General features: G+C 34.6%; 1 protein-coding gene and 1 long non-coding RNA gene across 6 annotated transcripts in view; both read left to right on the top strand.

Moving 5' to 3' along the window:
• Nucleotides 1–27,043, top strand: part of LOC106051527 (uncharacterized) — a 73,423-nt gene that overhangs the window by 839 nt on the left and 45,541 nt on the right. For 2 of the 3 annotated variants that reach the window (XM_056006584.1, XM_056006583.1), the window contains exons 2-10: nt 1,336–1,593; nt 2,868–2,941; nt 4,069–4,216; nt 6,692–6,706; nt 8,141–8,336; nt 12,467–12,543; nt 14,457–14,601; nt 23,784–23,858; nt 26,310–26,398. In XM_056006584.1, coding sequence (XP_055862559.1) covers nt 1,364–1,593; nt 2,868–2,941; nt 4,069–4,216; nt 6,692–6,706; nt 8,141–8,336; nt 12,467–12,543; nt 14,457–14,601; nt 23,784–23,858; nt 26,310–26,398 — 1,049 coding nt within the window. In that variant the 5' untranslated portion in view covers nt 1,336–1,363. Of the gene's footprint in view, nt 1–1,335; nt 1,594–2,867; nt 2,942–4,068; nt 4,217–6,691; nt 6,707–8,140; nt 8,337–11,793; nt 11,933–12,466; nt 12,544–14,456; nt 14,602–23,783; nt 23,859–26,309; nt 26,399–27,043 lie in introns of those variants that run through there. The other variant, XM_056006585.1, reaches the window with a different exon arrangement.
• On the top strand, nt 15,898–19,568 carry LOC129922085 (uncharacterized). Of its 3 annotated transcripts, XR_008774092.1 has the most exons (5): nt 15,898–15,942; nt 16,307–16,534; nt 17,753–17,859; nt 18,200–18,268; nt 18,618–19,568. It is a non-coding gene; the product is annotated as an uncharacterized LOC129922085 (long non-coding RNA). The 3 variants fall into 3 exon arrangements; XR_008774091.1 differs by lacking the exon at nt 15,898–15,942 and having other exon boundaries at nt 16,174–16,534; XR_008774093.1 differs by lacking the exon at nt 15,898–15,942 and having other exon boundaries at nt 16,174–16,534; nt 18,200–18,273.

Here is a 27,043-nt window from a genome sequence, read left to right as displayed (position 1 = left end):
GTAACGCTGGCCGTTTTATAGGGGGGCGGGCGGAGGGTAAGAGTGTTCCGGGTAAAATAAACATACATAGGCCTACCATGTCCATGGATTACTAATGGAAACTAGGTAGATCTGTATTTCGAAAACGGCTTAACAAATTTTCCTAGATATTCTACAGTATTAGTATTATTATATCTTTGGGGTGAAAATTACTACCTAATTGGCAACACAGTGAGAATTCTGGTTTAGTTTTTTTTTGTTTCTTCAAAATATAGTTATGTTAAAATTAAATTTTGCTTACATCTTTTTTTTTTGTAAACGAATTTAGACGTAACTCCCGTCATGTTTTATTGTATTCAGTTAAGGGTTGAATCTAGACTATTCGTTATAGTCGACCTGACGACTGACAACCAATAGTCTGTTGCCACGTCACAAGTCGTGACGTCCTAATCTATTGGTCTAAGCTGCCCACATGTTGCGCACGACGTCGTGAATCAGTTGTCAGGCCTACTATACCGGTTGGTCTCGATTGAATCATGGAATGAATAGGCGTGGGCCTACATGAACTTTTTGCGCGCCGTCTATGTAGACATAAAGTTCTATTTCACATGCCTATGTATAAGCATTAGCTAGACTGTTAATATATAATCTTGATTGTGCATAGCTTAGTTGAAAGACTCCTTGCAATAATGAAGCATTAGAAGAAATAAATAGAATAAAAAATTATAGACCATCATCAGGTTTTTCTTCTTCTTCTTTCTAATTGTCATAAGAGTTGAATGTATGACTCTAGGAACTCTAGGCATATGAAAGCTTGCCTCCATCTGTCTGACTGAACAAACTTCTGTCTGGTAAAGATGTAAATTCTTAATTATTACATCCCTATTACCGATGACTCACATCCCTAGGCTCTCTGATTAAAAAGCGAGGCCAAAGGCCGAGCACACCAGGGCAACTCCCCCATATTCATTTTCTGTAACACATCAGCCGTCCAGGTGTCTGCCATAAGAAAGGTCATTTGTGGAGCGGTGTGCGGATAGTGACATGTTTGTTGGCGCTTTCTTCCATACCCGCCCGTGCAATAGACTAGGTTCTTAGGCACCCCAATGGGGTGGGGGTCTTTTTTTTCTTCCCTATAGGCCCAATGGTATCCTCTAACTACCGTTTCCACGTTGAGGCTGAGAAGCATTGCTCGGGATCATCAGGTTCAAAAAGAAGGAATTGATAAAAAAAACAACTTTTTTTCATTCTATTTGTTATCTTGGGGGATTACCCCAGAGCTTTCGACAATATATAACTAAGTCTAGTTATTTCCACCAAAACACAAAACAACTGGAAATTTTAATGGTTTCCCAGGCTTAACTGACGAAGATTCATTCAAGATATGGACGAATTTCTCAAACACAAAGGTTTGCCTGAGATAGGAAAACGAGGTCTAATGGAGATAATCAGTAAGAACGATGAGTCTAGCAGCAAGATTAACGACGGGAATTCTCGGCCGCACCTTAACCTGAGGCGCTCGCTAACAATACTGTCCCCTTATGAAGAGGCCTTAAAACGGAGCATAAAAACAAGGCTGTTGAACAATAGGGTTTACGTCCCTTGGTATCGAGCGTAAGTATTTTATTTAAATAAGAATAAAAAAAACAAAAACAACAAGGTTACAAAGACAGTTTGTGTGGAAACACAAACTCAAAATCGGCCCCCGAAGTGTCCACTCGGGCAGGTAAAAAGGCAGGTTTCAATATTTTCAGAAATAATATCATAATGAAATTCTACCAAAGGCAAATGACAGAGAAGAATGGAGAAAGAAGGTTGACAGATCTTGTGTGGTGCCCCAACGGTCCAGCAGACCATGGGATAGGTGAAGGTGAAGTTAGATGTGAACCTGGCCTAACTGATTTCATATAATGATTATTTTATTGATCTAATTGTTTAGTATAGGGCATAGGTTCAATCTTAATCTCATACTCAAAGCTTCATTAAAAAAAACAACAACCTTAGTTACGTGTCTGCAACGGATGTACTGTCATAGGAGTCAACGTGATAGTATGCAAAACTAACTTATTAATTGTTGTTTTAAATTATTTTCCTCTTGTATACATATTAAATAGATTTTTTCTCTTTGAAAAAAATAGTAACCATTTTTTTTTTATAAATGTGGTAGTTAGTATGACAGAACTGACATAACTTAGCAATTAGCAATACATTTGTAGAAAAATAAGTTTTTGACTACAAATCCAAAAACCGTTTGCATAAATGTGTGGAAAATATGGTAAATGGTTTCCTCCCTTACTAACTAGCCTTCTGTGTTTGTTACTATTAATAGTGAATAGTTGTAAAAATGGTGTAGGCCTATTTTTTTATGAAAAAAAATGCTTGCATAGGGGCCTAGGTGATTTTAAAAATTAAAATTTTCACTTTCAGAAAAGAGAAAAGTAGCCGTTGCATCAGAAATTTGAATGGTCTAAAATATCATGATGTCGGATTTTCAATATCTTCTCTAGTTTACGAGATCTAAACGGGACGGATGGACGACAGACGGACGGACGGACATTCCACACATTACTAATAGGGTCTTTTTCTCTTTGGGGACCGATAACAACATATATATGAAATTTCTTTTCGTTTTAAAGTTTTACATTTAAATCTTTTTAATATTTTTATATATACCTATATCATTTTTTAAACTCTGGAAGCGCTGTTATTTTGATGTATGGCATTTATAAAAACAGCCATACCTGTAATTAGTTACATAGCTTCTGTAGGGTAATAGCGAAGTGAACACATCTTTGCTGTGGATACATTTAATGTAATTAAAGTCATTTAAAAAGTATTACTACATAATGTGATAAATGCTAGAGAACAATCCATTTAATTTGTTTCAGATACAAGTTTGACAGTCCTCAAGACGTTGTCTCAGACTACCAGCCTTTTGATGAGATACAGAGACAGGATGAAGGTAGAGAAGGAATTATCCCCCCACCCCCTTTTATTTTATTATATTATTATTTATTTTTTATATTAATAAAAACAATCTTTTTTTTTTAAAGAAAAGCTTATATTAAGTGTAATTGTCTCAATTAGTTTGGATCAGTTATGTAATTAATTTTGGAATAGATCTAGAATCTAGACCAGGGGTTCTCAACCTGTGGGTCGCGATCGATTGATGATTTGCCAGGGGTCGCCTAAGACCATCAAGAATATGGATTGCATATTGTCTACTCTTCTATTGCTGTGTGAGTGGGGGGGGGGGCGGGGTCGCGGCAGAGTGGGGGATTGTAAAAAGGGGTCGCCGAGCATAAAAGGTTGAGAACCGCTGATCTAGACTAACAGTAATAAGTCTGTGCAATTAGGAATATTTTTACAAATTGTTTTTTGTTTTGCGTGATTTCATGCTTTTAGCTTTCTCAATACGCTATGATCGTATCACTTGTCTGGATTAATTGGGAATTGTTCTATTTCTACTCTTGTTCTATACCAACTCTATCTGTCTGTCTTTCTGGTACAAAGTTTGTACTCGTGATGACTCCCACAACCAATCTCGGATCAAGTTGACATTTTGCACAGTCATTTCTTTTACCTGACAACACAAGAATCGATTAAAAAAAAAACCAATTAGTTAATTAACTATTAATAATAAATTATATTGTTTGGTATCTCAAACAAGGGAAATAAATTGTAATTGACTGAAGTGTTGGTATAAGCTGAATCGGTCTCCTTTATAGGTCGTCGTCTGAGTCTTAGTGAACACGAACCTGAAAAATAGGTCGAGACTATAGAAACAATAAATAACTATACATCCTCCATGTTCATAAGCTCTCCACCAGAAGAGTGGTTACCGTGTTGGTTTGAGAAGCCTGAGAGACTTGAGCCATGAGTTCGAATTCAGGTCGTTCTCCCATTTATATTTTTATAAATGTTTTTTTATTGTTAGTCTGTTTCTATTACAAATGTAATTGCATGACTGATCCAAACTAATTGATACAAATACGCTTAATATAAGCTTTGTTTTTTTTTTTATAGAAAAAGTATTTTTCTGTTATTTTCTTGTTTCACGTTACATTTTATCAAAAATTATATTTTCAGACATTGCTCTTCAACATTTTTACGGAGAGCGGTATTTACTGTTTCAAGATTACAAAGACCCTCAAGTGAAACAACAGAGATTGGCGGTGCTACGTATGTATAACAAGAAAAAGGAGAAGGAGACTGCAGCCCAGGCTATAACTATTGTGTACGTGTTGGCAACCTATGAGTCGATGAAAGTTTGTGGTCAGAAGTCAGTTCTGATCAACCTTATGGTCGAAGTCGGCGTAAAATCTTTGATTTGCGTCGTGCGGGCGGGCGCTGTGAGGTGTACCAAAGATCTTTTCTCCTCCAGATCTGACTGGGATTTGTATTTCGGGATCCTAATCGTGTCTCGAGTCCACCCGGCTCTAATGTGTACCATTGGTAAGCCTTTCATGCACTAAGGCTGAGACTAATCAGGTATTAGGCAGTGTTCTGGGGGGTTTGCCTGTCTCCGTACAGGGCAAGATCCCATGCATGCACCAGTTCTATCTGTTCTAAGACTAGTCGTATCTTCGAATGTGTTTGTGACCACCCTGCAGTCGTTGAGGATGTATTTTACAGACAATGTCGACATCTGGGATCGTGGTTCTCTCGGATCTTAGCGAAGTAGGCTCTTATTGGACAGTGTCCCGTGCGAAAACGCTAATGGGTACCTGACATTAGTTGGGGGAAAAGTAAAGGCGGTTGGTCGTTGTGTTTTTGGGTTCCCCAACAAAATAGCGCGGACAAAATAGCGCAAAAATTTAAAAAAATCTTATTGCAATATAGCTGCAAAACGTCTGTTAAGTTGGAGGTACTTTGTCTTGCTTGCAGCTTTACTTCAGAATCTTATTCTCAGTGTTCTCTGAGGAAGTGAGAGATTAACGTATACACATTAGGTTGATGACCGTCAATAGACAACTGAAATGCTTGGTGTCTACCATTCACTGAATTGTTTGTTCCTAGTAGATTACCCTGTACTCGATCTCTAAACATTCCATACTGTTATCGGAAATCTTGGAGTCACTGTGCGGTTTCGTGACTGGCGACTAATAGAGTTGTCCTTCCATTAGTCATACAAATTCTATAAATCTGTCCATGCATCATTTAGTTCCTCGAAGGCAGTATTTTTATCTAAAGTTGGAACAAATGAGCTTAAACAAACATTTGCCACATAAGAAAAGTGATAGCCAGCTTAACTAATCCTGACACCCCAAAGTTTGCCAGTGTTGCGGCAAAAGACTCCTTGGTTTGATCAAAGTGAAATGCCGCAGATAATCAAGATTTCTGATAATACTATAACACACATGTATAACACACACATCATCATACCTAAACCTTAAGCGGGGTCATTCATTTCAAAATCATATTTTTTTTTTAGCAAGTTATGCATTGGTGAAAAAAGGAGAATGAGAAAAAATTTAAAAGCACTCTCTTTCTTTGAAAATATGGCAAACCATTATATCTATTTAAAATATAGAAGATAGAGACGCTATTTTGTCGGTGCTATTTTGTCGGCGATATTTTGTCCGCGCTATTTAGTCCGCGCTATTTTGTCGGGTCACCGTTGTGCTGGCCACACGAGACTGTGTGGCATATTGAGTGTCTCCGACTCCGAGATAAATGGGTGGGGGCGGACGTATTTGGTGGGTGCCCCTATCTAAATGGGGGCTACGAGGCATGACGCCGTAGAGCCTATTTTCTGGTCCTTCCAGCTCTCTTTACAATCAGGTTCATGTTAGATTAAGTCAAAGGGTAAAAGTTGTCCTTCCGCGCTTTTTTTTCTTTCTACTTTTTGCCCAGCATGGAACCAAAATTTCGTTTAGTATAAAAGAAACATTTGTTTAATAGTTTGTATCAATGGTTTATTTGTACATGTTTACATTCTTAGTGTTAATTTGTTCCTGTTTTCTTTTTAATTTCTACCATGGAACTCTTATGTTTATGTCTGTTATATTATTATATCAACGGGCGTAGCCGGTGTGTAAAGCTAACATCTATATAATTCTGTTTAATACGTTTAACACCTGTTAAAACAATAGAGAGTAGTGCATTAAACCTAAACAATATATCACGAGGACACAAAAATACATTCATAAAATAGTTTCACACAGAAATTTCATGTAAAATCTACATCAGAATTTTTTTGCAACGATCTAAATAATTTAATAACCAAGGGGACAAAAGAATTATTGTGTTTGTTTTTTGTGATCATAATTGTGACCTATTGTTTACACCACTATGTGTTTCAGAAGACAGACGTACAGATTGGCGTTGAGGCACAACAAACTGCAACCTCAATAAAATAAATGTAAAAAAGAAAAAAAAGAAAAACGCGAAAACACAAAACAAAGTTACTGCCTATACTAGAAAAGCTTTAAAAAACAAACCAACAAACAAGTAATACAATTTTTTAAAAAAATCTATTCCGACTTTATGCTAGTTTAAGAGATCTCTTGATACATGCATCAGTCAGTCAGTGGTATTTTAGAAATATAATCTAGATTATTACTATTGTAGAAATAAAGTATTTTTCATTCTCTGGCACTGCAACGGTCGATGTAGTTAAAAGGAAACAAATTATTATTGTTATTATTAGGTTTATCCTTATTATTATTATTCATTCTAATCATCTTTTGAATTCACTTTTAATTTCCAGGTCAGAAACGGACAGGTATGTATCATCTATCCTCCACCACTATCATGCACTTAATACAGAATATCGTCTACCCTTTACAACTATCATGTATTAGATACTTAATATCAGCTACCCATCGCAATTATCATGCATTTGATACCTAATATCATCTATTACCCCAATTATCATGCATTTAATATCATCTATTATCCCAATTATCATGCATTTCATACATTATATCATCTATTATCCCAATTATCATGCATTTGATACATCATATCATCTATCTTTTACAATCATCATGCATTTGATACATTACATCATCTATCATAAACAATGTCAAGGACGCCTTATTGAAAGATCTCTGTTACCAGCTTAATAATAACAAGCAAAATAATAAAAAGAAATTCTTTAACCCTAAAGGTTATCTAAGGGGATGAACTACACATTTACAGATGTATATCTCAATACAGTAAGATTTATTTCCCCTTTTCGATAATAAACTAAATTAATTAATAGTCACTATTTGATTTACTAATTGATTCATGTTTTGATTGGAACAATGAATAATTAAATTTACAACTTGATCCGAGAAAGGGAAGAGGAATATATAACGTTATCAAAATTCGTGTTAGACGGACAAACACGGTTGATATAAACTTTGTAACAGGCTATTGAAAAAAAATGATTTAAAAAACAAAGCTTATCTAAAGGAAAGAACTTCTAATTACTGCCATTTATCTAAAAAATAGAGGGTATAGCTCCCTTTCTTATATAAAACAAAATATATTAATTAGTACTAAATAATTAGCTATTTGGTTGTTTTTTGGATTAAATCGAGCATTGTCATCAATAATTATGCAAAATTTCAATTTGATCCGAGAATGGGAAGTGGGAGAAAGAAAAGCGTCAGAATATAATAAGGGGATTAAATCCATAAATACATCCATATCTCTCATTAAACAGCATTTATTTCCCTTATTTTATTTATTCCCTTATATTTCGAGATCAAGCAAAATAATTAATCACCAACAATTAATTAACTAATAGCTGTTGTTTTTTAATTGACTCGTATCTTGTCAGGTTCAAAAAAATACTTTTCCCATCAATTCTATAGATAGATACCATGATGAATAGAGTAATTTGGGAAAATGATAATCAATAAATAGTTGTATTTTTTTAATTCAAATTTTCTTGTTATGTTCATCTACGAGGTAGAAGGGGGGGGGTATTTTAATACGATTTATTATATGGGGGTAGGAAGCTGAAAAGACGTGATTTTTGGTGTTACTTAATATCCGAACGTACCAAAGGGTTTTCTCGTGATGTTCATCATCCCTTATTCGTATTCCAACACAAGATGTTCTCACTACTACTGCATGCGTGCTTAACTCAAACCATTACATCTATTCTTATAACACAGTTGTTGTTTTTTTTTGGTAATGTTTTTATGAATATATCTCTTCAAAGTATTTTTGGGCCGACAGCCCACGACAAGCAGAAGATGAAACCAATCATAGAGTTCTTCAACAAGATGCATGTAAATAGGAAAAGAGAATGTCTGGCACGAAGCAAGCAAAAGCCAAACTCCAAGTGGCATCTGCTGCTAAAAGAGAGTGTCAGGGAAAAGCTGAGAGAATTGGTCCAAAAGAACAAGCAACATCTGGTGAGTAATTCTTGGGAGGGGGGGGGGAGCGTGGTGGTCTAGTGGTAAAGCACTTAACTTCCTAACCGAGGGGGTCTCACGTTCGAGTTCGATGAACACTGGAATTATGAACTTTGTGATGCACCGGAGTTCACCCCTCCTCAATGGCTACCCGAAATACGTTGGAGATGTAGAGGTGATTGGACATTGGGGTGGCCACATGACACCATCGTTAAGCGTCAGTTAAAACAAAAAAAGATTAACTCTATAGCATCTGCGTCTATAGATCACAAGGTTGGTTTTCCGTCTTTTTTCAGGTTGGTAGGTTCAGATAACCTGCCCAAAGCTGCCAAAACCTATTGTGTAATGTGTGCATTGCACGCAGGAGGCAGAAATTTTGGTGGCCAAAAGTTATTCCATTTTCCAAAGATCCTTTTTTAAGCAAAAGTATTAATTTAATAATAAAAAAAACTTTATTATTTATCTAAAGTAAAAAAAAAACAACAAACAACAAATTTCAAATTTAAATCTGGCAAAAACAAAAAGATATATATGAGAGCATGGATGCGACAACGAACGAAGGGGAAAAGGAAAGGTCTACGAAACAAACAAAAAAGTTTACATTTTAGGGCGGTTTTCTTATCAAGTTTAGATCACTTAATTTAAAAAGTTAATGACTAGCAAAGATATCCTCACTAGAAACAGTATTTTTTCAAAACATGGTTCAGATTTACGTTGGAATCTTGATCAGATTATCTGAAAACACGATGGGAAAGTTAGTAGAAGCAATAGTTCCTCTTAAAATACAAATCAGAGACATTTATAATACAGTGTTGGAGACAGGTGAAGACGTTACTATGAAGACATGAAGACATTGTTGGAGACAGGTGAAGACGTTACTATGAAGACATGAAGACATTGTTGGAGACAGGTGAAGACGTTACTATGAAGACATGAAGACATTGTTGGAGACAAGTGAAAGACGTCACTATGAAGACATGAAGACATTGTTGGAGACAGGTGAAGACGTTACTATGAAGACATGAAGACATTGTTGGAGACAGGTGAAGACGTTACTATGAAGACATGAAGACATTGTTGGAGACAGGTGAAGACGTTACTATGAAGACATGAAGACATTGTTGGAGACAGGTGAAGACGTTACTATGAAGACATGAAGACATTGTTGGAGACAAGTGAAAGACGTCACTATGAAGGCATGAAGACATTGTTGGAGACAGGTGAAGACGTTACTATGAAGACATGAAGACATTGTTAGAGACAGGTGAAGACGTTACTATGAAGACATGAAGACATTGTTGGAGACAAGTGAAAGACGTCACTATGAAGACATGAAGACATTGTTGGAGACAGGTGAAGACGTTACTATGAAGACATGAAGACATTGTTGGAGACAGGTGAAGACGTTACTATGAAGACATGAAGACATTGTTGGAGACAGGTGAAGACGTTACTATGAAGACATGAAGACATTGTTGGAGACAGGTGAAGACGTTACTATGAAGACATGAAGACATTGTTGGAGACAAGTGAAAGACGTCACTATGAAGACATAAAGACATTGTTGGAGACAAGTGAAAGACGTCACTATGAAGGCATGAAGACATTGTTGGAGACAGGTGAAGACGTTACTATGAAGACATGAAGACATTGTTGGAGACAGGTGAAGACGTTACTATGAAGACATGAAGACATTGTTGGAGACACAAGTGAAAGACGTCACTATGAAGACATGAAGACATTGTTGGAGACAGGTGAAGACGTTACTATGAAGACATGAAGACATTGTTGGAGACAGGTGAAGACGTTACTATGAAGACATGAAGACATTGTTGGAGACAAGTGAAAGACGTCACTATGAAGACATGAAGACATTGTTGGAGACAAGTGAAAGACGTCACTATGAAGACATTGTTGGAGACAAGTGAAAGACGTCACTATGAAGACATGAAGACATTGTTGGAGACAGGTGAAGACGTTACTATGAGACATTGTTGGAGACAAGTGAAAGACGTTACTATGAAGACATGAAGACATTGTTGGAGACAAGTGAAAGACGTCACTATGAAGACATGAAGACATTGTTGGAGACAAGTGAAAGACGTCACTATGAAGACATGAAGACATTGTTGGAGACTAGTGAAAGACGTCACTATGAAGACATGAAGACATTGTTGGAGACAGGTGAAGACGTTACTATGAAGACATGAAGACATTGTTGGAGACAAGTGAAAGACGTTACTATGAAGACATGAAACAAAAGCTGTGGTGAATGGATCACGGAACTAAACTAGGAGTTTTGAATTTATTTGTTTTGTTGTTATATGACATAATAAATTAAATCGAATCAATAGCGTAAGTAAAGACTAAGACTAAGACTAAGACTGCTTTAATGATCCTTACGGAAATTTGTTGTGATTACAAGGACTCGTTTCTCATATAAAGACAACACAACAGAAAAATACACATAAATACAACAGACAACATAAATGTTCATTCAGCGACTACACACAGGTATCTTGGTGCATTTCATGTTCCCTGATCAATGAGTGGCGGTGATAGAGTCTGACCGAGTGAGGTACGAACGAGTTTTTGTACCGCTCCGTTCTTGTTTTGATTGACAGCAGTCGCCCACTTCGCGACGACCTGGCGTAGTTCTGATGGAGCGGGTGGCCGTTGTCTTCCAAGATTTTTTCGATTTTTCTTAGGCACGTTTGTTCAAAAAGTTCCTTTAAATGTGGTAATGTTGTGAGTGTAATTTTTGATGCTTTTTTAATGATGTTTTCTAGACGTTGCAACAGTTTAGATGAGGCGTTGCCTTGCCAACAACTTATTCCGTATGTTAGCAGATTTTGTACAGTCGCGCCGTAAAATGTCTCAAGGATCTTCTTGTTTAATTTAAAACTGTTGAGTTTGTATAGAAAAAAGAGTCGCTGGGCTGTTTTCTTTGTCAGAGTTCCAAGGTGGTCTTCCCATGAAAGCTTGTTGTTGATGATAACGCCTAGATATTTATATGCCTTTACTTGTTCTATAGATGTAGTGTTTATTTGCAGTTCACGTATAGTTTGTTTTTTCTTTCTAAAATCTATTATAAGTTCTTTAGTTTTTGTTACATTCAGTTCTAGAAAGTTGTCGGTGCACCAGTTTGTAAACTCTTCTATCGAGCTTCGATACTGAGTTTCGTCTCCTGAAATAAGACCGACTATGGCAGTATCATCAGCGAATTTAATGAGTTTAACTGAGTCAGAGATGCTTCTTATGTCATTGGTGTAAAGAGTGTATAGTACAGGAGAAAGTACACAACCTTGTGGAGCACCCGTACATAGTACTCGAGTTGACGATTTGGTGTTGTTGACTTTAACATACTGGGGCCGTTGGGTTAAAAAGTTTAGAACCCATGCTTGCAAGTAAGGGCTTACATTTAAGTTACTCAGTTTGTTTATCATTAGATGTGGCTGTATGGTATTGAAAGCCGAGGAGAAATCTACGAAGAGGACTCGTGCATATGTTTTGGGTATATCGAGATGCTTATAAAGCTGGTCCAAAAGCAATAGAATGGCATCCTCAGTTCCTCTAGCTGCTTTGTATGCAAATTGGTGAGGGTCTAGGCTGTTATTGACTTTTGCTACAAGTTGTTTAAGGATATATTTTTCAAAACATTTCATAACAATAGGTGTTAGTGCTACTGGGTGGAAATCATTTAAGCAATCTATTTTTGGTTTCTTAGGCACTGGTATGATTTCTGAAGTTTTCCAGATGTTTGGAATTACGCACGTTTGCAATGACTGGTTAAAGATATGACAGAAGATAGAAGAAATTTGCTCCGCACATAGCTACAGCAGCCTAAAGTAAATATTTTCTCAGCATTGGAAACATTAACATTTGTTCAAAGACCTAAGATCTATTAAAATATTTGATAATATTATCATGGATCATCTGATGACCATCATCATCTAACTTCATTTGATTAAGGGCTAGAGAGATTCATATTCTCTCTTGCTAAAATCCTAGACAGAAACCCTGCAGTTTTGCGTAATGTTTTGCGACCTTGACATGCCTTATTCTCTATTTTTTTTTTATATTTAACGATTGATTTAGAAACTTCAATAGATCTAAATATTTGATTTCAGGCCAGAACTAAGTTTATGAGAACTGTACGCATTGTTCTGAATGTCAAGAAGTTTCTAGCAAGTATTACGACAATGATGTAAGTTTTTTTTAATTTTTATTTTTAAACATTAATTACGACAATGATTTCAGTCTCGTTCAACTTTTCTATCGGAAATGGACCTCATTCACCAATCGTAAACAAACAACATTTAGACACAATTTTCTCTATCTCTTCTTTACAAATTACGTAATACACACAGGCTGTCACGTGACAGTTTTTTTTCCGTTGTTTTATCAATATCATCACGTGGCTAAATGTTGTTTGTTTACGATTGGTGAATGAGGTCCATTTGGAAAATGAATCGTGTCTAATATTTAGTTCTTGAGCTTTTAAAACATTGAGGAACATTTGAGTTTGTTTACTAACAAATGAAGAAATGGACAAGAAAACAGAAACTATTCCCCCCAAGAAAGAAAACAATGTATACAAAGTGTAATTGTATCAATTAGTTTGAATCAGTCATGTCATTAAGGTTGTGATAGATCTAAATCGACAAATATAAATCTGTGTGATTAGAAGTATTGTTTTTGTTTAGCGCTTTTTCATGCTTTTATCTTTATCAGTACACTATGATTCTTTCACTTGTCTGGACCAGTTGGGAACATGGGACAGGTGGAGAAAGAAAGGAATATCTGGGTCAATTTGACCGCAATCGTTTTTTCAAAAGCATTTATATAAAAAAAAGGGAGGGGGAGGGAAAAAGACTTACTTCGAACTCATGACTCGAGCCGACACTCTAACCGCTCTGCTAGTGAGAAGTGTATGAAAATAGAAGATTGTATAGTTATGTATTGTTTGTTTCAAACGTACTTTAAAGCAGCTACCTATAAGAGACTAATTCAGCTTATACCACCACCTCAGAAAAGTACTATTTCTTTCTCTTATTCGAGGTACCAAACAAAATAATTAATTACAAATAGTTGATTAACTTATCGATTATTTTTTATGTTGATTTTTTTTGTCAGGTAAAAAAAATAATTGTGCAAAATGTCAGCTTGATCCGAAATTTGGTGTATACAATTTTTACCAGGCAGCAGAGTGAGTTGATAGAAGCTCTGTAAAAAAAATGTTCAAACAAAGCTTCTGCAATGGCTGAACGTTGCGTTATGCAATAATTTACATTAATTGACAGTAAACTGTTGAAATATTAAGCTGTACAATTGAAATGGTCGAAATCATTCAGATTCATTTGTTTTTGAACCTCTTTCTCGAATAACATTGTAGGGGAAAAAAATAAATAGTAACTACAATCAGCAAACATTTGTACAGTGCAGTTTTACACTTTAGAATAGAAAAAAAAAATCAAGACTAAGACTAAGAATGCTTTATTAATCCTTATGGAAATTTGTTGTGATTACAAGGACTCTTTTTTATCATAACAACCCAACAGAAACATACATAAATAGAACAGACGCAACATAAAGAGTTCATTGAGTTGGTCAATAGTTCTGGTGGTCTTAGGCGACCCCTGGTAAAAGTTTGTACACGTTATTTCTCTCAGACCAAGTCTCGGATCAAGCTAAAATTTTGCACAATTATTTCTTTTACCTGACAACACAAGAATCCATTTTTAAAAAATCAACCAATATCAGCTTTGTTTTTTTTTAAAGTATTTAAAAAAAATGTTTCTCTTGTTATTCTTCTGTCCTGAAGTGTCTCTAAATTAATTGATTTTACTAATGGTGTTTCTGGAGGGAAACAACCCCCGATGTTGCTTTAACTCCTCCGTAAACAAAGTACGTACTTACTCCACGAACTCTCTAGCATTGATTGTCCGTTGATTCTGTCTCCAAGCTAACCCCGCGTTTTGTTTTTAATATATCGTCGCGTCACTATGGAAATACCCGATTGCGCTAAATCTACGCCCCAGCCTACTGCATCACTACACTTGGTCACTTCACTCTGACTCTTGGTCACTTCACTCTGACACGCTGACGTTTTGTTTTCAGAACTGGAGACACAGAGACGATGTTCAGGAGAGACAAAGAGTACACGGAGGCTGCTGAGGCCTCGAGGCAGTTGCTGAGCAGAAAGAAGGACGGCGTCAAGGAGCGCAACATATTTACTGCCAATAAGTACAAGTGTAATAATGAAGTAGGTCATTCAACACGCACCCAGGACGTAGACTTATCTTATCCTTATCTTATCCTTATCTTATCCTTATCTTATCTTTATCTTATCCTTATCTTATCTTTATCTTATCTTTATCTTATCTTTATCTTATCTTTATCTTTATCTTATCTTTATCTTATCTTTATCTTATCTTTATCTTATCTTATCTTTATCTTATCTTTATCTTATCTTTATCTTATCTTTATCTTATCTTTATCTTATTATTTACACGCATTTCATTTATTGAGGATTTTCATACACGTTGGCGAATCCATTAAAAGCCAGCTTTATACACGCTTATATCAAGTCACTCTGTGTCTGGTAAAAAAAGTTTGAACATGTTATTTCTCCCACATCCGTTCTGGGATCAAGTTCTATATTTGCACATTTATTCATTGGCGTAGACCATGGAACTATACTAATGGAACACCAGCTTCGAGATTTTATGATCAGAGTGCCGTCGCGCATCTTGTTTCGCGCACCATACCAATTTGAAAAATCGATGAGGATGCCAAAGAAGAAATTTACTAAGAGAGCCACTTGGATTGACCTTCATTGAGAGTAAAACTTCCCCACACTATATTTTATTAGATCTGTAAAAACTTTATCCATTTTCTGACTATCTGATAAAATAGATACAATTTCCCTGAATAATGGATCGTCACAAAAGATTTTTTTTAAGGCCACTTCGTTAAAATAGGTGTTTCCAGTACTTCCTCATTTGGGTATTTTACACAAAATCTGGAATTTTTTTTATGTACATGTCATTTTTATCATCTGTCCCGCGCAACCAAACCATCCACTTTTCCCGGTCACCAATGTTCTTAACAAGATATCAAGAGAGAGAGGCTGGTCCATTATTTGCGTAGTCCAGCCAGCTTTTTTTTTTGACAACCTTTTTTCGTTCTCTCTCATGAAGGATATGTTTGAAAATTAGTCTTACAAAATACAATTCCAAACCAACTCATGCAGTTATCGTCTTTTCACAGTATTGAGGAGTCATCCTTTTTGCTAGCCAGAGTGTTAATTGGCAAAAGGGAAAAATTCATTTTGTTTAATTTTTTAAAGTAAATATTCATAACTATATCTTTTATATAATAATATATTTTTAAAATAATAATCTTTTATATAGACATGCTTTAATAGATCTAATAAATGATTAACTCGGACCTACCAATATGGGTATATAAATACTTAAATCTGGGTATTTAAAATTTCGAATGCGAATTTTTTAAAAACCGAAACTTATATTGATCTAGATCTCTTGTATAATATCTAGAATAATATAGATCTACAACACCTAGACTAAAGTTAAAGACTAAGGTCTAGAATCTAGATTTATTTAACGTTTTAAAAAAAATCAATAGATCTAATGTAGACAGTCATGACTGATGAGATCCACTCTATTTTATCTAGATCTAGACCATACATGAGATCAATAATTGTCAATATGATAATATGAATATTTATTATAGAATAGATCGAGTCTCAGTCTAGAGCCTAGATCTATCGATCATCTAGTCTGTATAGCTATACTTACTTACTAAGTTACTATTATACACTTTTACAGTATATGAGTATACTCATACGAGTCATACTGGCTATACTATAGTATAGACACTATAGTTAGTATAGTTAATACTTTTTAATAGTAGATCTATAATCTATCAATTCTATCTAAATCTAGACATCACATTCACACGATTATTGATACAGCTGAGACAGTGAATGAAACGAATGCAGTGGTTATACTGATTATACTTAAAGTGACGATACTACTTATAGATCTACCAGTTGATAAACATCATCATCATCATAGATAATAATCTACATCTATAATCATAGTGCCCTTTATTTAGTCAATATAGTCAAGTCAAGATAGTGGAATGTAAACTCGAAGGTTTAATACAATACGGTATGAGTCTATGAGTTAGTATAAGATCTAATTATTTTGTTACTTTGTATGTGACAGTATGTCAATGTCTCAATTAAAATAATTAATATCATCAGCCATATCATTTTAAATATTTAAAAAGTAGACATAGATTTTTATTATATTATAAATAGATACATTAGATCTACATATAATTTTACAAACTTTAGAAATGATTGATTTTATTTTTTATTGATAAGCCTTCTAGACTAGATTGTCTAGATCTAGCATCTCTAGCTAGACTCTAACATGTAGATTGTAGATCTTTGAATTGGATCGATATTCACCTTCCTAAATTGTCTCTAAAGTATGTAGCTGATTTGAGAGGCCCAACGAGGCAAGACGAGTCTATTAGTACTATGTCTCTTGATCTATCTAGTAGGCCTACTAAGCTAGTGCATTAGCCATAGTGTAGTCAAATCTTGACAACTAGTCTTCTAGATCTAAGCTTCTAGAATAATTAGATCTAGATCCAGTTTAGATTTAGAATATAAAAGTTTTTACTACCTTAAAATACTAAATCTACTGATCTAAATTCTAGATATATAGATCCAGTTCAGATTAGGATATAAAAATATTCCACTAGCTAAAATTCTAAATCTACTGATCTATACTTAATATGTTAGATATTATATAATGACATCTACAAAAATTATTATTAAGATATAATTATAGATTCTAGACTAGTTATATATGTACATAAAATATATAAATAAAAGATAAAATTTATGCAGGCCTAGGTCCCATAAATTTATAACTGATCCAGATCTATCAGTAAAAGTTACCTTCGATTGGCAGTTTTACCCAATCTAATCTATACAAGACAATTTATAATCCATGCCTTGCCTACACCCCATATATATTAAATAATAGTTTCCATTCCATGCCATACCCATGAGTTCATGAAATAATAAATGATGTGGTGTCAAGTTGGATCTATCCCCTGAAATTCAGTACTTTAATATTAAACTCACATATCTAGTTAATTATTTGCTATGACACTCTGATAAACTTGAACTTGTGTGATACATATATGTTTCTTATCAGATTTAATTAATGAAGTTTTGGTGCATTTTAACCAGTAATAAGGCTACAAAAGTAGCATCAGGTGTATTCTAACCATTGGTATTTTTCCTGGCAACATTTCTATTCTAGTCTGTGATAAATTATAAATAAAAAAAAATGTTTGTAATGTTTCAGTTATTAACAAGTAGAACCATGGCAACCAGTTCTGATGATGTACCAGAATGGCTCAAGGATCATACTTATACTATTTCTACTCTCTGGGCATCCATTCAATATTTAATGTAAGTACTACTATACAATTTTTATTTTAGTTATCTAATAGATGTTTTATGAATTGTGTGATTTTCATGGTCAAGCAACATCCAAATATCTGGGATGGAATTTAACATTTTTCTCTAGTTTTTTTTTTTAATTTATAACACTCTTAAGCACATTCATCTTTCATGAATGCCTAATATACCTTGGCTGTTGTGCAGGCCATTCCTTTACAATAAACTGTTTGATGAAATTAGGCAAAATTGTCTGATAATTTGTATGTTTGATACAACAACATTTTCAATTTAATATAATTTTAATGTTTTCAAAAGAAATTAACCAATATGCCTAATTGTATAATTACAGTTATGTTTGGAAATGCAAGAAAAAGGCATGCATTCCTGAAAAGTCAATGATTGGTTGCACCTCTTAAAGGTAAGGTACTGCAATTTTTCCCATGTACTTTTCTCTTAAGCTGAAGTACTTGTATTTTTGAAAAACTAGTTTTCCATGAAAATGTAAATCATAATATGTTATAGTTGCTTTTAGATTAGTTCAATGTGCATCAAATTAACTGAACATCTGCCTTCACCTATAGTAATAATTCATAACTATTAAGGTCAGGGCCATGTCTACACATTAACGCAGTAGCTCCTTTTAGGTACAGACTATTTTTAGAATGGCAAAATTATATAACTATAATTAATAACATATATACGTTTAGCATGGTCAACACATATTTTTTTATTTTTTTTAAAATCCTTTTATTTATTTTTATAACTAGATAACTTTCTGTTATGAGAAAAGATGAGATTCTTGGACTCCTGCATAGCACCACCAGAAAGGAAAATCCCATCATGTTGCAAAATAAAAGTCTTGGACCAATTTTAATTTAAGATATATATATTATACTGTAAGCTGTATACATATTTATGTATATCCTGTCATTCAGCCAACAGGTTTGGATTTAGTATATCTTTAAATCTGTTTGATATTGTACTTGAAAACTATTAATCTGAGCCCCATTAAAACAAGAGGGAGTGCAGTAGATGAGTGGTAAGGGAAATTTTACTTTTTTAAAATTAAAATAAGAATCTAACAAAAGTTAACATATAAAATATGGTGCATTCTCCTTAAAACTAAAACCTGGTGCAAAGGTTTAAAATGTTGGCAAAAAAAAAAAGCAACATCAATTAAATATTCTTAATTCCCTTTGCAACATGCATGTTGTTCCCTCATAAGTTTCTTGACAGAGGAAATTTATATTAGATTTGAATTAAGCAAATTAAGAAAAAAATTATAATCATTATTTCAAATGGTTTTATCTAAACCTTATGAATTATTTTTCAGTTATAAGTATATTGAAATGAATGGATAATCATGAAATCGTTAAATAATTGCTGCTATCATTCCATTGACTAAAGAACCATAATTTTGTTAAAAATTAATTTCAAAATGATTTTTTTCAAGCAGAGTTCACATAGATCTTGAGTGAAATTTTTCTTTTTTTGACTAATGCTTCAATTTTATTGTATCATTAGTTTTTTATTTTTATTACCCAGAATATTTTAAAAATGAGTACACTATTTTCATGTAATAATGTAACTTGGTATTCACACATCAAAATACGCTATAATCTTTAGGCCATATAGATTTGTATAAATATAAATTAACTTGCTTAAATACATTGTAAATGTATATTGTTTGGATAAGAATAAAGTTTTTCTGTAGACAATTATTGTTCAAGATTTGTTGATGCTCCTGCTTAATAAATTATATATACAGGTCATTAGTTTTAACACACTACTGACACAAGAAAAACTGGTCGCCCCCACTTCCATTACATAGATGTAATAAAACGTGACCTCAAATCGTGAACATCAATACTGACAATTGGGAAGACATAGCTTTAGACCGCAACAGATGGAGAGACAGTGACCAAGAAAGCTATGGACAGTGAAAGTACATAGGTCTCAGCTCAGGAAGAAAAACGTACAGTCCGAAAAACGGCCAGCTCCTCTACCACCGAAGCAAAAGCCACCTTAACCTGTGCTATCTGTGGACGGGAGTGTCTCCAAAATAGGGCTCCACAGCCACATGAGCAAGTGTGCTCTGAGATGAAACCTTAGTCTTTCTACGACTGAAGGAGGCCAATGATGACGATACAGGTCATTAGTTTTAACACGTCTGATAATAAATGACAGTACAAGTTATTGAATGAAAATTTGTCATTATTTCAGGTGCTTTAGGCCTACATCAATGTGAGGTACCAGTACTTTGATTTTGTCATATAACAATTTAAAGCAACATTTTGAAATGAATAGTCTGTAGAATTGACAGTAAATACATTTAAGTGATGGGCTGTGATCTGCATGAATTGAGAGCTGATCATGTATTGAATTTGTGTTTTTGATCTTTACTTCAAGTAAATGTTAATGAACAATTAATTTTTAATGAATAAATAATTTAAAAATAAATACAAAGAAACCATAAACATCTACTTTATTTTAATAATTTTTTTTTCATCAGAACAGAATTTCCAACTTTGCATTCTTAAAATAAAATATAATTTATTTAGAGTAGAGTCAGAACACAAAATCATAGTTTTGAAATTAAGTAAATTATACTAAGCTGTGATCTCTTATAAACATTTGTATATAGACTACACACAATTTAATTATTATTTTTCATCAAATTGCAGGAACTAGTACATGTACTTATGCATATTTGACAATAAAAAACCTTAGTCAATGAAATAGTAATACTAGTAAATGAGATAAAAGTAAACTAAATATCATCAATGCTATTGAAGCCACACTTGTTTCTTTTTATCTTGTTTGGTGGACTGCAATTAAAGTTGCTATTAATTTTACTGATTGTCTTAGCTGAAATGCCAGTGTCGTCTCTTTGAATCCTAAGCTTATTTTCTTGGTTAATGGAAGTCCAGATGTTTGGAGTTTCATTTTAAACACCTATATATTCCGAAATGGCCTTCCGATAGGCAAAACCTATTTGACTAACATGTCATATGCACATAAAGAGGTACCACAGAAATGCTTTAAAGACAAGCTAAGGCGCCAACTTGCTTTAACTGACATAGAATAAGAGAGCACCTGGTTGCATACAGCTTCAGAATGAGACAGCTGGAGGTCACTTACAAAGGTGTGGTATACACCAATAAAAATTAATTGCCGAGGGTAGACGGCAAAAAGAAAAAAACAACTGATTCTACCACAGGTGGACAATGGTTATGCCTGTGCTCAGTGTGGCATAATATGTAGGTCACAGCTGGGGCTGAGTAGCCACTGGAAACATAGCATTCCTCATAAGTCTTCGGAATCAAAGACAAGCCTATCATTTTTGTAGAATAGTTTGTAGCTTCTGTAAATGCATGAAATGCTGTCACAAATGACACAAGTCCTCTGTGAGTTTGATCATAGTTTGATGGATTATAAACATCTTACTTCTTTGCCTTATATTAAATGGTCCTTCTGTCTGTTCCACTAGGTACTTGCGTTTATCTAAATATCATTGATATATCGTAACATGCCATCAAAATAAAAACTAGAATCTCTGCAACTGGTTTACAAGTCAGAAGTCATCAATAACACTTGCCATTTAAAAAAAACAACAATTTAGATTACTGATTAGTCAAATTAGTGACTGATTATTTGATTCATTTAGGCCTTTAGGCCTATAATTTTTTTTATGTGAATATATAATGATCCTTTACACTTTGTGACTTTACTAGTAGATCTATACTTTGGAGTAGACTTGTTTGTTGAGCTAAAGTCGGAAGTACACATTGAATTTTACTGTGATCTAGTAATCATCTAGTCAAATGTAGTGATCTACTAGTACTAGATCTAGATGTAGAGTCTAGTAGTAGAGAGAGTAGGCCTATCTGTCATATCGTGATCAGTAGGTGGCTGAAGTTTTATAAATCTATTCCATGACAAAAACCCTGGCTAGATTTAGATCTACTGGTCTAGACATCTAGATCTAACTAGAATTAAACTAGAAAACTGAATTAGAGAAGTAGCTTTCTGGATCTAGATCTAGAACTAGAATCTATATATTACTATTATTAGATCTAGTTGCGTCAAACGCTTAATTTTTGGTTGTTGTTTTTAATAAATGCACATAAAATACATTGTATTTTGGCAATAAAAAATACCCAGTTGGTAGTCAAGTAATTCTAATAATTAATTAATGAATGACTCTATCAGTATTTGTTTTAGATCTATCAGATTCATATGACTTATTATTTATACTTATTTTATATCATTCGTCCAAGAAAATCTAGCTCTAGATCTATTTCATTTTAGATTAGGCTATAGTTGTTTTTTTTTTTTTTTTTTTTTTTTTTTTTTGGTCATTTTATTTAGGCTACAATATTATCAAGATTAACTTTTTCTTTGTTTCCCACGAGACGCGTATGCCTATAGCCTAGTCCTTTCGATAATAATAAAAAAACGATTAGAAATGCGTAGCTTGGAGTGTCAAAACTGTATTAGGCCTCCTATTTTTATTTCGTGCAATTTAGTATATCGTAACAAATACGCATTTAGCGGAACGGTAGACAGGTCTTCATCCAGATTTAGTGTAAATAAACCAAACACAGAAACACTGAAAGATTGTATTTTCGGAATTTAGATTCTATTTTTTGGAAAATAAGTGGCATTTTATAGGGTGATCGAAAAAAATAACTTTTGTGACGATCTCTTATTCAGGGAAATTGTATCTATTTTATCAGATAGTCAGAAAATGGATAAAGTTTTTACAGATCTAATAAAATATAGTGTGGGGAAGTTTTACTCTCAATGAAGGTCAATCCAAGTGGCTCTCGGAGTAAATTTCTTCTTTGGCATCCTCATCGATTTTTCAAATTGGTATGGTGCGCGAAAAAAGATGCGCGACGGCACTTCGACTCTCTTTGTCTTTGTAAAAAACTCGAAGCTGGTGTTCCATTAGTATAGTTCCATGCGTAGACAAGACATGAATCAATAAAACATTAACAAACTAGTCAATTACTGGTTATTAATTATTTTGTTTGACATAGAAAATGGAAAATAAATTCTACATTACTGACATATATATATATATAGATATAGCTTACAGAACAGTAGGAGACGGTAGCTGAGCTGTAAAGCGCTTGGCTTCCGAACCGGGGGTCCCGGGTTCGAATCCTGGTGAAGACTCGTTTTTTTAATTTGGAATCTTTGGGCGTCTCTGAGTCCACAAAGCCCTAAGCTGCACTAGTAGGGGAAAAGTGAAGGCGGTTGGTCTTTGCGCTGGCCCCCAATGACACCCTCGTTTTTTTTTTTTTTTTGGTTATTGTTTTTTTTTGGTGTATCCGGTGCACAAAATAAGCGAAGAAAATAAACCCTATAATATTTAGAGTGCACGTTTCAGTATTATAGAACCAATAGCCATATAGTATAGAACATATAACCATTGTTCTCACTACTATAAGATTTATTTCCCACTTTCTATATCAAACAAAATTTAATAATTACCACTAATTAATTGCTTTTTTAAAATTGATTCATGCATTATTAGGGACAATGAATAATTATTGAAAATTTCAACTTCCTCTGAAAATTTAAAAAATATCGTGTGAAAAAGTTATAATCTATAAGTGCACAATGTCATCAGCATTAATCAAACTTATTTTTTTCTAAATAGGTTTTTATGTAAATTATTATAGACCTAGTTAGATGCATGTAAATAAATTATAATAATGCTAAAATTGAGCATATGGTTAAGTGATCAAATGATTTTTAAAAAATAAAAAAAATAAGCGAAGTGTCCCGCTAAAGAAAAAGTCTGAGAAACACTGCTCTATAGTCTATGTCTATACAGAAGTAAAAAAAAAAAAATATTTCGACTGTAGGTTATGTAGGTCTCCATACATTGGCATGCTCATTATTAGAACTGTCTGTTACAGATCAACGTCCCACTGTCTGTCAAGTTTAGCTTAACCAAACCATGGTTCAGACGGAGTGAGGATGAAGTGGATGAGGTCAGTAGGTTCAAATCCTTTCATTTTGAACCTTAGTAAATGGCGCACAACTAGACCCATGGACTTGTAGACAGCCTTTTTCTTTCCTTGCCCTAGACAAGTTAATTAGCTTACAGAACAGTAGGAGACGGTAGCTGAGCTGTAAAGCGCTTGGCTTCCGAACCGGGGGTCCCGGGTTCGAATCCTGGTGAAGACTCGTTTTTTTAATTTGGAATCTTTGGGCGTCTCTGAGTCCACAAAGCCCACTAGTAGGGGAAAAGTGAAGGCGGTTGGTCTTTGCGCTGGCCCCCAATGACACCCTCGTTAACCGTGGGCCACAGAAACAGGTAGCCTTTACATCATCTGCCTTATAGATCACAAGTACTAAAGAGGAACTAGCTTCACTTTTAAAAGTGCAACAGCAATAGTGAACGTATTCCTGATCAGCATACAAGAGGGGATCTTGCATAACGTTGTTAGAAGGACATGGGATCTTTTTGTAGACTGCAGGGCATAATAGCAAGAATGACGGCAGCAGGGCCGGCCTTAGACATAGGTAACTAGGCAGCCGCCTAGGACAGCCTCCGATTAATGTTAGCATCACACAGAGCTCAAAAATATTTAAAGAGAAATAAAATGCAAAACTTAGATACAATCTCAAACTAACAGAGCTCTATGGCTCCATATATAATAGTCTAGTTCAACGTCTTTTTCAAATCTAAGACTAACAGAGCTCCATAGCTCCATATCTACTAGTCTAGTTCAACGTCTTTTTCAAATCTCAAACAGAGCTCCATGGCTCCATATCTACTAGTCTAGTTCAACGTCTTTTTCAAATCTCAAACAGAGCTCCATGGCTCCATTCTACTAGTCTAGTTCAACGTCTTTTTCAACTCTCAAACAGAGCTCCATGGCTCCATATCTACTAGTCTAGTTCAACGTCTTTTTCAAATCTCAAACAGAGCTCCATGGCTCCATTCTACTAGTCTAGTTCAACGTCTTTTTCAAATCTCAAACTAACAGAGCTCTATGGCTCCATATCGACTAGTCTAGCTCTAGATAGTACAAAGTAAGTTTTTAATAAATAGAGTAATTTTTTTAGTCTTAATTTTATATTTTCAATTTGCATCAATTTTATATTTCATTATGGGGGCCACCAAATTCACTTCGCCTAGGGCCTCCAGTTACCTAAGGCCGGCCCTGAAGACAGCAAACGATAGGAAAAGATAAGATAAATAAGATAATTTGTATTGATTCAAACCAATGGAGATTCTGTTTGACTACAAGTGACCACCTCTGCTCAACTAGTGTAGCAATAACAATAGAAATGCAAATACGAACATCAGGTACACACGAAACACACGGTATGGTATGGGATGGTTGCAAAGGATGATGACAGAGAAGGATTACAGTGGATGAAAGCAAGGAATGATGGTAGTATGGGAGGAATGATGGCAGGGATGGTGACAGAAGGAAGGATTCTAGGAATAACAGCACTAGATCATATCACTATTAGAGATATCCTTCCCGCACGGGCACCCCCACCCCACTCTGAGTGAGGTGGTGACCTAACAAGGTCTGAGGTTCGAAGGGACCTTTCCTCAGACAAGTTGAAACACGTTTACAAGAGACTGACCTAACAAGGTCTGAGGTTCGAAGGGACCTTTCCTCAGACAAGTTGAAACACGTTTACCAGAGACTGACCTAACAAGGTCTGAGGTTCGAAGGGACCTTTCCTCAGACAAGTTGAAACACGTTTACCAGAGACTGACCTAACAAGGTCTGAGGTTCGAAGGGACCTTTCCTCAGACAAGTTGAAACACGTTTACCAGAGACTGACCTAACAAGGTCTGAGGTTCGAAGGGACCTTTCCTCAGACAAGTTGAAACACGTTTACCAGAGACTGACCTAACAAGGTCTGAGGTTCGAAGGGACCTTTCCTCAGACAAGTTGAAACACGTTTACCAGAGACTGACCTAACAAGGAGGCCCAACAGATGAAAGCGAAACCAGTGACGTCTACTTCAACATGGCGACCCTCTTAGACCTAAAATTCAAATGTACTAGCTGGGAATAGTCTGTAGAAGTCACCTGTGACCGATCTCTAAGGAAGGAGCCCCCGTGAGAACTTGCTGCTGAATTCGCCAAATTTGCATGGGAGGATCTATTATAAGTCTAACACATAAATTGTTATCTAGTGATTCACTTTTATGGAGCTTTCTTCTTGTTCAGTCTCAATTTCGTTGTTCATTTGGTAAAGATACAGAATCCTGACTTTACTATCCTTACAGATATTCGTCATTACACATTACAGAGTAGAATGCATAATTATGTATAACATCCATTTGCTATTAATTGAATATTTAGCCTACCATTTCACTTTAGCCACATTCGCCTAAAATTAAACAAAAATGTATGAACTTATAAACTGATAAACTTGCATTATAAAACTTTTCTGTCTCATTTCTTACAGATAGTGCAATGTTTTCAGACTCTGAAATCTTTTGTTGAATACCCAATAACATATCAACGGTTGATAGGCAGAGCGGCTTGGTTGATGGAGTATGTATTGTGCAGACATTTAAAAAAAATAATTTTGTTCAAGTCAAATTAGAAAACATGAAAATAGTTTAAAAAAATATTTTTTTAAAAAGCTTATATTAAGCCTTGTTGTATCAATTAGTTTGGATCAGTCATGTAATTAAATTTGTAATAGATCTAAAACTAACAATAATAAATCTACGCGATTAGAGACATTTTTACCACTTGTTTTTTGTAGCGTATTTTATGCTTTTAGCTTTGTCTATAGAGTCTATACGCTATGATCTTACTACTTGTCTGGACCGGTTGGAAAGGGTTAGCGGAAGATAGAAGGGGCTTCTGGGTCATCCGTTTTGAAATGTATTTTTAATAAAAAATATTTATAGGTTTTATGGTTATTTATAGTTTATTTATAGTTATTGATTATTTTTTTTTTACAAATAATAAGGGGTACTAATTCAACTTATACCACCGTATCAGTCAAGGATAATTTCTTTTCGTTGTTCACATCAGCAGTCAAATTAATGACATAATCAAAAACCAACTTGACCATGCTGAGGAACACCAGAGATGGTATCCTGAGTAAGGCGACACTGCTGACAGACAAACTTGTTAATGAGTTGGTGCTACCGAGACTTTGTAGTCGACAGACACACCGAGCAAAAA

The sequence above is a fragment of the Biomphalaria glabrata genome, chromosome 12, assembly GCF_947242115.1.
Source record: "Biomphalaria glabrata chromosome 12, xgBioGlab47.1, whole genome shotgun sequence".
NCBI lineage: Eukaryota > Metazoa > Mollusca > Gastropoda > Planorbidae > Biomphalaria > Biomphalaria glabrata.
The sequence above is the reverse complement of the archived record's forward strand: the minus strand, read 5'-3'. Positions and strand labels throughout refer to the sequence as shown.